The sequence below is a fragment of the Ischnura elegans genome, chromosome 7 (genome assembly GCF_921293095.1).
Source record: "Ischnura elegans chromosome 7, ioIscEleg1.1, whole genome shotgun sequence".
Classification (NCBI taxonomy): domain Eukaryota; kingdom Metazoa; phylum Arthropoda; class Insecta; order Odonata; family Coenagrionidae; genus Ischnura; species Ischnura elegans.
Genome location: NC_060252.1, coordinates 73,034,508 through 73,050,572, shown reverse-complemented (window position 1 = coordinate 73,050,572; position 16,065 = coordinate 73,034,508). Strand labels below are relative to the sequence as shown.

The window sequence follows — 16,065 nt, the reverse complement described above, 5'->3', positions numbered from 1 at the left end:
CGAGGAAGATTTCTTTCACTTTTGGGGAGATAATTCGATATCTAGGGTAAACGACAAACAGCAGCAAATATTCAGGAAATAATAAATTACATTCGAAATATCCGCCACTAGCTCACAGCAAATACTCCAATGGTTCCTATAATGGCCATTAATGCTTAACTCCGACTAAAATTCATTCTAGGCAGTGTAGGAAAGAATAACTGCAAAACATTGGTTGCCTACAGCGACTTAAACCTACAAACCACCGTCACTGTAAATTATGAATTTCAGCAATGAATGGCAACTAATATGCATTATGCATAAATATGAGTGCCTAAATTATGTTGCCTATGACGCTATGATAGCCTAATATTAACAAAATAACTAAAGAAATCAGAAAAACCGACAATGCCAAAGATTTCTCAACACAGTTTCACAAGGTAATTGCTTAATATCCTAGTAGCTTCACTTCTGAATTCGGCCGATGGTTGAAATCTCACATGTCTGGATTGATTATGATAAGTTACTACAACAAAATAACCAGAGAAATCAGAAAAAATCGACAAATGCAAAAGATTTCCCAACGTAGTTTTCTAAAGTAATTGCTTGATATCATCGTAGTTTCACTTCCAAATTCGGCCGCTAGTTGGCGTATCGCATGTCTGGATTCTCTATTTATCCTGAAGGGCTGTGAGGTTGGAAGGATTGGTGAGGATAGGTAGGGTTCAAAGATACGCAGGGGTACAGGAGAAAAACTCGAGATGGCGAAGAGGTACGATACGAGCTGAAGGGCTTTCGGGCGAAACTCGAGCAACCAAATCTCCTCACGTCAACAAGGAGAATCGAGGATGGGATGATCGCTCGCAGTCGATGCGAGAGGGGTGACCCTTCTCCCCTGAAATGGCCCCAGCTTTCCACCGAAGAGGGGCTCATGATTCCTGCCCAGGGTATAGAAGCAGGGGGCGCGAAAAAATCAGAAATTCACCCCCAATAGTGAGCAAATAGAAATCGATGGAAATTATAAAATTAAATATTTGACGGCCTCGGTGGCAGCGGGGTAACATCTTCGTCTGCCAAACAAGAGGTCGAGCGTTCGAGTCCCGCCTGGGTAGGTTTCCCCCGATCCAGGGCATGGTTGTTCGTGTACGTTAAATTGTTACATTTGTTGAATACCCCGGTATAAAAAGACCAGTTAGAGCTGCATCCGGTAGTTTGAGAATAAAATAAATAAAATAAAATAAATAGAATAATATAAAAAAAATAAAAAAAAATAAAAAAAATAAATAAAATAAATAATATAAAAAAAATAAAAAAATAAATAAAATGAAATGAATAAAATAAAATAAAGAATAATTGATAAATAAAATAAATCTTGAGCAATGTAAATTTAGAATTTCATAATGAAATTTAAAATCTATACGCATAAAAGAGGATATCTGTTTGTTTGTCCGCTATGCGTTTTCATACGACTGCACGGATTGCGACCGACGATAGTACATAGATGCATCTCGTGCTCCCAAACCCCGTGGTGCTACTATAGGTTGCGTTCAACGCGTCCGTTGCATCATTTTCTCATTACCAAACCCTGCAAGTGCGCTCAGCGCCACCTAGTATCCATTCCCCACTCTCTACTTACTCCCCTACCTTCCGATAACATCCCCATTCACTCTGCCATGTTTGTATATCTTTGTGCGCGCTGTGTGCGAGGCAAAGGACGATTTGGCGACTCCAAGTTCCAATACTGCCTTTTCTCGCAACTTCTCCGTCCACAGGTAGATGTCCCACAAATGACCTTACTGTCCTTTTAACTGTGCATTCCGATACATCGTGTTTCCTCTTACATCCTGTCATGTTTTCCCATTGCGAGGTGAATATGGCCACGAATTCGAACTTATAAGTTTCCCTTCTCTGGATACTATCCCTCCCGAGTAACGCCAGGTGGTCGGGTAGTGCATTATGATTCCGTATCAATTTAACACTACACGCCTTTATTTCGCCTTTCCACAGGAGAGGAGCGCCTGATTCCTTCCTAGGGTTAAGACGCAAGGGTTCCAAAAAAATAGTCAGATATTTACTTCCCAGTACGTAGATTGAGCGCATAGAAATAGATGAAAATGATTCAAACCTTGAGCTTAGAAACTTTAGAAGTTTTTCCCAGAGATACTGGGCGCGCGATAGAAAAGCGGCCAATCGAACACGAAAAATGCCCAAGATTACTATTATTATCAATGTATTATAGCGATTAAATTATGTTTGCATGGAGTATTTATCAAGCATTCTGACAGCCTCTCCATCCGTCATGCACTTCCCTCTTCAATTCACAATATGGTCGTCTCCCTTTCATTCCATCTAAAAATCCTCTTCTCTTTCTTCCTGTCCCTCGCATACCCATCATTCGACCCTCATACACTGTTTTCAAAATCCCCTCCTCGCTAAGTATTCCCTCCATCCACACCTCCTGTATCCTCCGTATCTAGAAGCTGCCTATCCTCATCCACCACATCCTGCACTTTGTCGGTTCTTCACTTCTCATTCCACTTCACCTTCTCCACTCTTCGCCACACACACATCTCGAAAGTGTCCCACAACTCCAGTCTTTCCTCGTCCTCTTTCCTAAGTGCCAATACCATTATTATACATCATGAAATTAACGCAGGAACCTTGTCTGAGCCTCAACAGACAATCAATTTCAAAGAAACTAAGATGTAAATACTATGACTGAATCGTATAAGTAGCAATAGAAATCAGCCTCGGGGAAAAAATCATGAATAGGGACAAACGCTTCCAATTAAGAAAGGCGTGGCCTCCGATTAAGTAATGCAAGGAAGATTTTTTTAAGAAAAAAAAATTCGACGAATCAAGTCAAACCAAACAGATTTCACTTGAACTTTTTTGAAGCCCTTTTTTGTCACGGACAAAAACTTAGATCTACATTTACACTAGTAAAGATGGCCATGCCTTGAACCACAATGACCACCGAAAAAATCAATATTGTGCCAATCAAGGTATTTATATTAGGTTTCAAAAGGTATATATTTACTCATCAACGAGCCATCTGATTATATTTCTGTGGCGAATATAAGAAGGAAGTAAAAAAGTTCATATTTCCACGAATCCACGATTCTATTTATTCAACATAAATTGGAATCGCGGAATAAAAATTCCAAAGGTACTTTCCACAATCCATTTCACAACACATATAAATCAATTTACACCATAATTGCAAGCATCTGTCCGGTTACTAATAGGGTGGTTTCCTATTATTTTTTATTGCCTAAATCGAAAGATTATTACTCCTGGAGTACGTATTTCACGTTTTTAGATTTTTAAATGACGATATCTATTTTTCGCGATTAAATGAAAAGTGAAAAATTTCAAGCGCGCGAAAACGCGACGCGTAAGTACGAATGATGGGAAAAAGTCCGTGCGACGCATTTCTGGTTCCCCCTCCCGCCTTGTGAGGTGACCTTGATCGAGGCTCTGAGCGCTGATAGGACGAAGGATGCTAGCGGGTAGCTGAGTACCTTGCTGGCTGGTAGCGCTTGGCTTAAAAAAGGTTTATCAATACCTTATCAAACGAAGAAAACTTTCCGACCTTAGCCAGTTTTAATAGGTGATTATTAAGACATGTTTCCCTGAGCTCTGTGCCTCATGCATGCATTGGTAACCTCAGACGATGTATAACTCTTATCCTCTTTTGTAGAAACTAGGTCCCTGTGACGTCACGTGGAGTGGAATCGCATGGGCGCCAATCTGGCCTTTTTCAAATGAGGATAAAATTTGACCCTTGCCATTCGTCTAAACCGGTATTTCAAAAACCAAATAATTTGTGTATTATGAATACACTAATGGTGGGTAAGGAATCGCAATCAACGCCTTTCGTTTTCTTTGATGAAGGAAACTACCCTATTCTAGAGACATAGGCAGAAAAATTAGGCATAAGCTAAGTGCATATGAAAAGTGGAATTTCGTCTTTTTAGATCAATGTCGACATTGGAAGGTTGTTGGGATCACCACCAAGCGTAAAAAAAGGTGATGTAATGACTTAACAGCACATGGATACATCAGATTTTTATAAAATAACGTCATTTCAGCATTCATATATGCAGGGAAATATTGTTTATCGCTTGATCAGGTATATCATTCATAAATCACTCAGGAAATAACTCCGAAAAAAAGTAAAGAGAACAGTTTTAAAGCTGTGAAGCACGATATTTGACCTTAAAATTTTTTTCGGCAACGCCTGATATTTTTCTCTGAAGTTGTTAAAATTTGCGTGATATTTTGAAAAAAAAACGTACTTTACAGCGAAACAGACATTTTGATGGGAGAGGGACCCTCTAAACATCCATTAAAGGACAAAATCGCTCTGTTGAAAAAAACACTCCGTTTAACGAGCAAGTGGTCAGTACCAAGTGATTCAAAATTTATTCCATGGTAATCCACGCAAGCGGCGTTAATTCAAATCCACCGTGACACTTTAAAAGGTTCGTAAACTACTTTGCGACACAAAAGGGATAAAATTGAGTTTTCGATAAAACATTTAGGATTCAGGCCGCGTTGCCCATACTGAATTAGTTTCACAGAGGACACTAACGACACGATATGTAGAACGAGGTCAAGACCTTTCAAATCGAATAAAATTCCTTTCGGGTATGTGTATTTAACATTTCGTTGTAACACTCCAAAAGCTGTTATACTATGCAGTTGGTAAAGTCGTTTGATATATACTGATTAACTCCATCTACTCTTTAAGTGACTTGTATTCGAGGTCAATAGCTATGTTCAAACGTAAATTTGAAACACAAACACGCCACATCAAAGAATTGAAATGTTGTCGGTGTAAATGTATAATTCTTAGGATCCATTACTCATGGTGTAACTTTTGAGCTCAAGTACTTGCTCACTTTCATTTGCCTAGATTAATGCGTTAATTATGCTTAAGTTAACAGATAATTTCTGGATAACTTTTGTAAGCAGCCGCTTGGACTTTGCACTCGGTTAAATTCACCGTTGCGACCAACGCTTGCGCAGAAGAAGTTTATGCTATCTTCACAGCAATAGATATATCGACTGAAAACGATGATCAAGTATTTTTGAAAGGGAGTAACTTGAAGTTCATGCCGTAAGAATCAGTAACATATTAATCACAAGTGATTCAGAAAGGGATAAACTTGATTCCTTACCAGTAATCGAGCGGAAATCGCGCTTACCAGTAATCGAGCGAAAATTGCCCTTACCAGAATGAAGAAGTTCTTTTCCTTAATTAATGCTTCTTTATAATGTTAATTAATTACGCATAAATTTAACTGAATGAACGAATTGATTAGTCAGTAATAAGTATATGAAATGTGATAGGGTATGAGTAAAACCCGTTAATACACCCCACACCTTAGTATACATATATATGATCCAAAGTTAAAGTAATTTAGTTTGACCGTTTGATAGAACCCAAGGATATAACATCAAGACAAAAAAGGTAGAGCTGGAAGGATGTATTGCAATATTTTTCAGCGATACTCCAAAGCATAATCAATAAATATGAGCGAAAATATTGCAAGGACTCATTTAAACGCTGCCCATAAAATATTTTTAAATAAACGTTCGCCTAGGGTAGATTTTGCGGAATAATGTCATGTATTTTAATTTAAGAATTAAGTTTTAATTTTAAGCTACTAAGTTTAGCACTTCTCCCATAGTGAGTATTCATAAATTCCAACAATCCAACTTATGCCTGAAAATATACCGAGTTTTTTATTTCTCTTGACCTCAATTTTTAACGTTGATTAATGTCTTGGTGTGAAGTTCTTTAAGAATTAAATGCAACGTTTTATGGCCAACGTTTTAGTATATTTTTATGCCTTTATCTGGGCTTTTTGCAATGAATATGATTTGTTTTCTCCCTCATATTCATATTTAAATCATATTCACTTTGAAAAAAGCCCTCATGAAGGCATAAAAATGTATCGAAACGCTGGCCAAAACATTTTACTAACTTATTCTGAACTGTGTGGTATTTCATTATAAGTTTCTTGAATATTTCACTTTTACTTATACCACTGTTTTTTTCGTAAAGAGACCCGGGTTTCGATGAGTAATAATCTTCATCGGGCGTAAAACTTTACAGCGGATAATACGAGCATAGAAGTAAGGAAACAATTCATCAGATGCTACACATGAAGTATGCTTCTCTATGGAAGAGAGGCTTGGACGTTGACAGCAGCAGAGAAGTCAAGAGTGGAAGCTTTCGTAATGTGGTGCTACCGAAGAATGGTGAAGATAAAATGGATTGACCGTGTAAGTAACGAGAAAGCGCTAAGAAGAGTGGGAGAAAAGAGAAGCGTCCGAAAAATCTTAAGCAGAAGACGGGACAACTTAGTTGGCCACATTTTGAGGAACAATGGTCTGATGAAGACAATCGTTGAAGGACAAGTGGGTGCAAGGGACGGCCCCGAATGAGTTATATAGGACAGGTTATAAAGGATGTAAAAGAGAAGAAATACGTCGCTGGAAAAGGCTATCGGATCGGAGAGAGGAATGGAGAGCTGCGCGAAACCAATCTTAAGATTGTTGACTAATGATGATGATTATTATTATTTATTTAATAATTTACGGCTAAGGATGATGACTACTCATCAAAACCCGGATCGCTTGATGTAAGAAAAGCAGTGGTATAAGGATAAGTTAATTACCCAAGAAACCAAACACAAATTCCATTTGATTCTTAAAGACCTTCACTTCAAGACACTAATCAACGTAAAAAAATACTGGTGGAACATAAGGAAACTCCCAAAAACAGACGCAAAGCGGCAAAACACGAACATTTCCAGCGAGGACGTTCCTATCGGGGCGTGCCAAAGGCCTTTGGTCCTCTCCCCGGATGAGGTACGACGGCACCGGCGGATATTCCGCCCCCCTTCGGCCGAGAATGCCGTCACGCGTGAAAGAGGGCCGTTAGGGTCGCATCATGATGTCGCGGTGGTGAGGGAGCACACGCAGAGGGGATCCAGGCAGCAAGTGAAGCACTTGGCTTCGGGGTGTGGCACATACGAACCACGTAATGGATACCCTACGCACGACAGTACGGAGAATGTGCCCTTTCCGGGGCAGAGAGAGAGAGAGAGGGAACACGTAACCATGGCGACAAGGAGAGAGTAAGGTGGAGGAGGATATTTGCTGCGCGATGCATTGTCAACAAGAACGATGCTACTCAGCAAAATATTTTAGCATGGTAGGAATAACAAAGTATCTTATTATATCCCGATAAGATAGTAATTGATTTTTCGAGCAATTTCAGTGGTTTGGTTCTATTTTTAGGGTGATTACTGACGGGTAGACTCAGGTCAGCAAGGCCCTTTAACATCAAGCATATTTAGTCGATGGAGTCAGTAATTTAGAGGGGGAAGCTTATGCACTCCACTTGATAGTATAAATTCCAGCCATTCATTCCTTACGCAATAATGCATATACCCATTGATAGTAGGAATAATTTTCCAGATAAAATATGACTAGGCATGTGTTCATATTCCTATTCACCTTGGTGACGGTATATCATTTTCAAGAAAATGTAAAAGCGGTTTTACCCTAGGCATTTTAGTTACATTGGAACTTGCCCGTTGCGGCGCAGTGAAAAATAACCCACGAAAGTGACAAACTGCGACGGTTAATGCACAGATTAAAAAAATTGGATTTAAAAAAGCGACTATACACTGGTCTAATTTTTAACAGGTAAGATGGAATACGCGAATGACCACATGCATCAGTGATTAGGACACATGCATTTCCACGTAGTGGACATGTGCCTGGACTTTATTCGCACCGATTAATGCTAACAACTTTTATTAATCAATTACTGAAAAATTTGACTAAAGTGCTCAAACTAAAACCAATTTATCGTACAATAAACCATTTAAATTGATCCGTAAATATATTTTTAACTTGCATTGCTGCATACATAGAAGTAAAATTTTAGAAAACCTTGGATTGAAGAGATTCATAATGTTTTTTTCCGTCTGAATAAAGATAAAATTCATGGCATGACTTAGAGTTTAGCACGGATCCATAGCACCCGAGAAAATATGGTTTTAGAGAGCTTTAGAATTCCAGAAGCAGGTCGTGCGTTGATATCGACGGGGATATCGGCAAGTAACGTCGATGATGGTGTACTTCTCTTCTAATCACACCTCAAGTCTCAATTACCGACATATCATTCTAGAATGTGAATGACTTCGACAGACTTCGTCACACATATTATTCATGCAACATCCTTTTTTTTTGAACAGGTAAAAGCTCTGAGTTAGTGGGTAAGTATGCCCTAATTTTTAGGCACCTATTCAAACAGCTATTTCTATGTTTTACGAGAGAACGGCGTAAATAAAAGTGAAATAGGACCTCACCAACATATCTATACCCAAATTGAGACGGCGTTGTCACGCAAATAATAAGATGAAAATATAAACACGGGAACAGGCTCAAGTTGAGAATAATCCTGCAATGAATCGAACAGATGAGGGTTTAGGGTTTAATACTACGAGTCGATAATATTTATTATTAGGACGTGGTTTAATATTAGGAAAATATTTAGGATAATAATTATTAAGACGAGGTTTAATATTACGAGTCGATAATTATTATTAGGACGTTATTTAATATCAGGAAAATAGGTAAGATAATTATTATTAGAACGTGGTTAAATATTAGGAAAATACGTTAGATAAGAAAAATATTATTTGGGCGTGGTTTAATATTACGAGTCGACGTTTGCACACTCCGCCGTGAATTCAATTCTCCATCAAGTCGACACCATAAAATTCTTTCGCACAGAGAGAGAAAGATTGGATGGAAAAAATCTATAAGGGCGTAAAAAGGAAGGGAAAAAACGACTCGGCTGTCTTCCAAGACGTAAGGGAGAAGGGTAATCCAAGCAGTCCCGTGCCATCCCACGAACTCAAGGGAGGAAAAAAAATACCGACGCTTTAGGCTCCCTAGCAACGCGACACCGAAAACCATTCAGGCCACCATGTGGCGATCGTCCTCACAACAAACCGACAACAACAACAACGGCCCATTCTCATGAGTTTACATTCGGCGAGTGTATATTTGTGTTTCGCGCTTGTATATGTGTCAAGAGGATGGATGGGCGTCTCCTACTTCTGCCTGCTTCCTGCGCGACAGAAAACCCGTGACGCCGATTATAGCCATCTGGATGGATGAATTAATTAAAGTATACCGGAAATTTTACGCAATTACTTGAATTTCACTGCCGGTGTCGATATTTTTTCATATTTCAATATATTTTTATATTTTGGTCTTTATATATTTTCTGATTTTATGTAACCACCCGAATTTATGGTCGACTTGTAACGTTTTTTGCTAAAATAATAATTTCTGTTGGTGATATGGGAAGTGTGTATGAAACAGCAATCAAAGTAGAGGATATTATCGAGTGGGAAAAGTTTTGCTAGAGATTTGAGTGTTATCTTTCTAAACTCCTGCAAGAAATTCCATCAAAATCTATCTGCTTGTAATCGATTACTTTTATTGGAAAATTGTTCAATATATTGCATGGTCTTCAGGTAATCTTCTTGATAATAATATATTAAGTATTGATTGTAACAAGGGTCGGATTTTTATCTTGAGGGTAGATCAAAAGGAGCCGCCTACAATAAATTCGTTAGCAAACTTAAAATTACACTTACATGGCGGTAACCAATCACATGTTTCATTTTAAATATTAATATGCATCACACTAATCATGAGGTTTATTATTTCTAATGTAATTTACAATTGGAGAAAAAAAGGACCTCATGAGTGAAATAGTGTTAGACCTCTTTTCATCTAAACCTGGCCATGATTGTTACTGGTTGGTATCGAATATCGATTCACTATATAAAAATGATAGTAACATTTAATTAATTAATATGCCAGAATTTCACGAGAGTAATCCTGAAACAATTCTGAATGGAGTTAACATAAAGGGGGCAGACCTAGCCACACATTCGGAAGTATGCATAATTTCAAACCTGTCGTGAAGGAAAATGTAAGAAACATTGGACAGAGGGAAGCAAGTGTTCTTCAAGCCAATAGCGGAAAGGCAATCGGCAGAAAAGAATTAAAGAGAGGAGCAACTTCGTGCTGGTCGGGCCGCACCTTCAATACGCGGCAAGCATATGGGATCCGGTAGAGAACACAATGAAATACGCACTTTTGCAGAGGATATAGTTAGGAGCCGCTAGAGACTCGGAATATACGAGATTTACTTGCCAAAATCAAGAGCCAGTACTATCAAGCTCACTTCTCCTGAGAGAGAAATTGTAACATGGAGGAATACTTCGCCGAATGCATGAGTGTAAAAATTATTATTTTTTCCTCAAATAATAAGGGATTTGAATCAATGCTATGCCACAGTCAAATCTTTGCGAATTTCAACGGTAATAATCATGGAAAATTGCAAATGAAAGCACTTCGAATTAAAGCATTGATAAAACGCTGGCAAATATCCGCGATAATACTAAGGATTATAAACGTGAAAATTAGAAATTTCCATTTCGAAATACACGCTTGCAATTTTACACGATTATAATAAGGATTTTAATCGTGAAAAATTGCAAGTTTATAAATGGAAATATTCTACTTCATCATGCTTGATTCTTCTGAATTTATTCGTAGTTAAATCACCTGAGCATCGCACACCTAATTTTTTAAAAGTATATATTAGGAGGAAAACGGCTGGCGTTCTAACACCTCCCACCGCACTCCTATCGAGGCAGCTTGCGGGGCTAGAGTGTAGATAGACATTTACCTCCGTCTCCCCGTCACTGCCACACCCGCGTATCTGTCAGGGTAGCCGCCGCCACCGCCGCCTCCGCCCCCCGACGACTGCATGACCACGTAAACGTTAGCACTCGGCTCCGAGTAATGGTCACTCTCGGCCGCGTAATGTTCCGAGTGGTACGATGCACTTGGCCCACTCATTCAGGCCGTGGTGGAGTTGCCATCCGGATGCGAAGCGATGCCCAACATGGCGAGTTATTTAAAAAAAACAACGCAGACACGCCGAACGCGTGGAGAAGACGACTACTATGTCACAAACACAATCACGACACCTCACGCAGTCGCTATATGACCGGTGCTCTCCTTTGGTCGGGAACCTTCAGCAGTGGTGGGCACAGTCCGCGGCCAATGGCCGGCACTCCGTTTCACACATCACCGAATAAGGTTTCTGCCACTATCTTCGGATCTCTTGAACGCCCTAACGCGGGGATCCCTACTGAACACCCGTGGGAAACACCCTTACCCCAACGGGCGAGACACCACAGTCAAAGCCGTCCGGGAAACGACAACAAACCGGCCCAGCGTTGTGTAAAGGAGAGGGCCAATTGAAAACCCTTTCTCAACAAGCCGACTGACGCAGTTCTCCTATCCTCTCCTCCCAAAGCTTCCTTCACTATTGTCCTCGATCACAAACGCACCTCTGATCTCCAAGATTAGTCCGGAGTTGCCTCGCACAGTCTATCCCGACAGTATCCTCTCCTTCACAGCCCCCTACGTTATTTTCTTCGAACTCTATGGTCTATAAACACACTTCTTTTAATAAGGATTGCATGGCGGTGTTCTAGTACAATATTTCCGTGTCCACGGAGCGCTGCTAAGGGCCCCTCACTGGTCAATTCGACGGGACCCGCCCATTACACTCTCCGTGGCGAAAGGCCTGACCAAGAAGCACAAATCTTCATGACCGATGTTTACGCAAAATCGGAGAACTTGCTCAAACGGTGATCTGAGCTGACTAATCCAATTTCACCGTCGATATCTCTTTCTTTCCCCCTCAGCTCAGGTATGTGTCACGGTATGATAGCTCGTGTTTCATATCGGACACGCCGCGTCGACACGGGGAAAAGGTCTGGGTGACGGGGTATGCGGTAGGGGTTACGTAGCTTCCCTACTCTCTGGGGGCGGGCTTGTGGAAATCGGATGCCGCCGACAGAAACGGCTATCACCTGGCGAGATTGTGCGAAAGATCCCTTGTAGATTGGCGAACTGTTTCGTGAATATCCCCGCGACGATCACGTCCGCGATATTCTCCAGCCACTCTTGATTGTGTAAGTGGCAGAGAGAACGAGATGCGATGGTGTTGGCGGCGGCGTACGGCAGTGAGCCCACGATCGTGTCGACCTCTTCGCAGGGCTCGCGGGGAGACACTGCCTATGGGCGGAGAGGGCGGTGCGAGAGAGAGAACCCTGGCGGCGGGAGATGGAACCAGTGGAGGGGAGGGGCCACAGGGGAGGGGAGCATTAGACATAAGGCACACCGAGCGAAAAGAGCGTACCTCTACAGGAGGCAGAGAGGGGGCTCCGTGAAACAGGGGCGGCGGCAAGGGGCGTGCGCGAAGGGGATCGCAGCCGAGATTAGAAAGTAATTTCTGTTAATTGGTATTATTGATAAATTGTCATAAGTAGGCAATTCGACGGGTAGTAACATGAATATATGATTATAACAATTGAAAACATCATCAGAAACCCTTGTAACCTACTCCTTTAAACGATTTTTTTAAAATACGTGAATTTTTCGGGAAGGACTCAAATTACTAAAAAAGAAATGCTTGGTTAACATCGAAAAAATCTAGAAAATTGTTTAGTTATTGCAGTAGGCGATCGACACCTTAAGTTATTTGGATTGTAGGAGAGGAAGGATGGAGAGATACTCGGTGACGTCATTAGTCTGCTTTCAAAGTTCAGTTCACACGATACATGAGCAATTAATGTGTGAATACATGAACGGTTTTTGTGGACCGGAACGAAACATGTACGAATACATGAACAAAATTCGAACAGGTTGTATTTTCTGTTCATGCATTCGCACAAGTTGGGTGGTTACACGGTGCATTTTCGTGTTCATTCACGCGTTCAAACATTTAGACATTTACTCGTTTAATGTACCGTGTAAACAGACGTTAAGGCAAATTTCCGAGACGCTAATACTAAGTGCAGTATTTGTGGATTTCAATTAATTAGGCGGGTATTAAAAATCAGTTGACCGCACCCTGCGCTGGAGTCAAGGAGTCAAGCTGATAACGGAGAAAAGGAGACCGCACACTGCGCTGGAGTCAAGCTAATAACGGAGAAAAGGGCATTGTTTCTACGAATAGTAAAAACTTAATCCCAGTTGGAGTAGAATTCTTAGAAAACTTCTCATTTCTCCCACTCTTTCAGGGAAATGCACATCACTCACTACGTATATCTATTTTATCCCCATCATCTTCAGAGGCTTCACCACATTTCGAACGCTTATAATTTCCTAAACTAATCGATGCACATTCATAAAAACATTTCTGAACCATACAATTATTTCTGTCTCGTGTATCAATACCAGCTTGAACTCGCAATCCCGAAATTTGAGAAGGTTCACTCAAAATATGCGTGCAAGGGAGAGGGGCGATATTGTGGAAGAAAGAAGGTGATAGCATGGAAGTCAACTCTTGAAGAACCAAACAATGAAGGTCAGACATTCAATAATGGATTAAGACATAAGTGTAATTTAGACACATAACCCATAGTCTCAAATGAAAAGTAAACATCTTTTATTTATAAAAAAAATACATCGTACGCCACAAAATTTCAAAACAGAGAAGTAGTTCAAATACGCTAAAAGTATGATAATCGACGGTAAAAAGTGGAAATGATTAATCATTGTGACACTTTGTACTACAATGTCGGACCCTAGAATGCGCTAGCCAGGGATATAGTACCTAAAATTACACGCTCATATCTTATTAGAATGCCGAAGGAACCACAGCCATGCCCTAGGAGCAGTTTCTTCTCTATATAAAGCACACATATTCCCACTGATAGGTTGTATCAATAGGCTCTGCATGCACGCTTTATAATTTATCCACTAAACTAATCTTTAGAGATGATTCTGAACATTTCAACATCGTAATTACGTGACTATATGCCTTTTACTTAAAATATAAACGTTTTAGCAGAACGTCTCTCTAGCTTCCCACCAGGTTAGGTATTTCTGCCGACGTTTCGATGAAATTCGTATTGGTACACCCAGGATAATCGTGTAACGGAGAGGGGCGATATTGTGGATGGAGGAAGGTGATAGCATGGAAGATAGGGGATAGGAGAAACAGATAGGTCGATGGCAGGGGATGGAGGGATTCGCCTACGACGCTGCTACCGGGGAGCTGAAAGTAAAAAGGTACAAACACGAAAGTGAGGGATGGGAAGGGAAAAAGGACTTTTTTTTCTAGAGGGTGCAACCCGCCAACATCGGCGCTGAGATGGGAAGGGGGATGGAAGGGGGATCGTGTAGATATGAGAGGAAGGGAGTCGACAACCGGTAGTCAGGAAGGTTGGGTTGGTTTGTAGTAAGGCTTGTGGGCACTGTACCCTTGCTTGCTTGCACCCTCCCGATGAAAAGGGTCGCCAGGATTTTAAGGAGTTTAAGCGTGGGGGTCGCGTCGGACCGAGGGTGCGATATTAGAGGGGGGAGTGCTGTAGGGTTGGGGAGAGATCACAGGGAAATAGGCAGTGTAAGGGGGGAAGTCGCCCCGTTTTTTTTTCGTGACTGTCGCGAAAATTGGTGGGGTAAAATATTCACGGTAACAGCGTTCACGCTCAGAGACATGGTAGAGACGCATTGGATTTAAGTCCGTGATTATTCACGAAGAGTTCAATGCTTCCGACACTTAAATATATCCCTCATCACAGGTCGAAAATTTGGTGACAGGATGGACATACCTGTCCACTCTGCTCAGTAATTGAGGAAGGTTACACGGGATTTCCACCGGGTCAGGTTCTCCAACTCCATCTCGGCCGACGTTTTGATGGGCGAGTTGTCCATCGTCTTCAGGGCATCGTCTTCAATGCAGCTTGCCCTGAAGACGATGGACAACTCGCCCATCAAAACGTCGGCCGAGATGGAGTTGGAGAACCAGACCCGGTGGAAATCCCGTGTAATCTTCCACAATTCTATACGTCGGGAAAGCCTACGATCATTCTGCTCAGTAATGCCTCGTTCACATTACGATTGTCCGAGTAATCGTCCTAACGATAGCTGGCCGAACTAGCCGTCTGAATGCATGTCCTGAAAAGAGTTGACGTAGTTCCGAATGTTGCCACTTTACGATGTTTAGGCGCTGGGAGACCGGAAACGGAAACTACAAGAGAAAGACGAAAAGTTCGTGAAGCTCTCTACGCTCTATTTTTTTCATGGATTTGTCCTAGGAAGGAAGAATATGGGCGGAAGAAAAAGTATTCGGTAAATACACGTTGAACACAGTAATATCTTGACCCTGCATACACCAACAGCTTTGCTAACCGTCAATTTCTCGTTCACTTTAGATGTCAGTACTAGAGGGCAGCACCGGTTTTAACCATCGTCGTGTGAATGCATGATAGTTCCGACAATCGCTGGAACAATCGTAATGTGAATGAGGCATAACTTAAGGGTGGATAGCGATATTTTGCGGAACTATGAGACATGATGAAGATTGGTCCACCGCTATTTATTGACCGACCGATTCACGCGTGGGTTTTGTGTGCAGGGAGAAGAGATTAAATGAATAAACTTAAAGTACATAATTAATTATCCAATATAAACAATTCAAATTTTCATCCTTTCGCCCGGATGAAATAAGCTACAAGCAATAGAAGATTTACGCATGGAGATAGGTATATCTCATCCCTGGTTCAAAGCTCATCCTATCCAAAGTTTTCTGCCAAGAACTGGATATTTCTCTCGCCTATATTAAACATTTATACATCACAACGGACAAATAATCAACATAGACGAAGCATGTTGAAGTATGCTTGGAGTAACAACAGCTCTTTACCTTCCATTTACTCCAGCTAGTTATTGCAAACCAGGCAGTACGTATGATAAAATTTACTTGAAGCATCGCTAGGCTCTTTCAAATAACTTTTCACGATCCACAGGAATTCAAAATCAACAAGTACTTTTTCATCCATGCAAGAACTACGATCGCCGAATAGAAAATAGATTATATTGTTTTAAGGGTTTGGTTACATAAATATGTCGTACATATGACAACAGCAACCGTTAGACATGGAAAAATCC

General features: G+C 40.9%; 1 protein-coding gene across 6 annotated transcripts in view; it reads right to left on the bottom strand.

Moving 5' to 3' along the window:
• Window positions 1-16,065, bottom strand: part of LOC124162929 (teneurin-a) — a 998,878-nt gene that overhangs the window by 451,130 nt on the left and 531,683 nt on the right. Inside the window, exon 1 of one of the 6 annotated variants that reach the window (XM_046539674.1) lies at window positions 10,781-12,161. The exons of the other annotated variants lie outside the window; for them this stretch is intronic. Within the exon in view, the coding sequence (XP_046395630.1) occupies window positions 10,781-10,953 (173 nt within the window). The 5' untranslated portion in view covers window positions 10,954-12,161. Of the gene's footprint in view, window positions 1-10,780; window positions 12,162-16,065 lie in introns of those variants that run through there. 6 annotated transcript variants of the gene reach the window in all.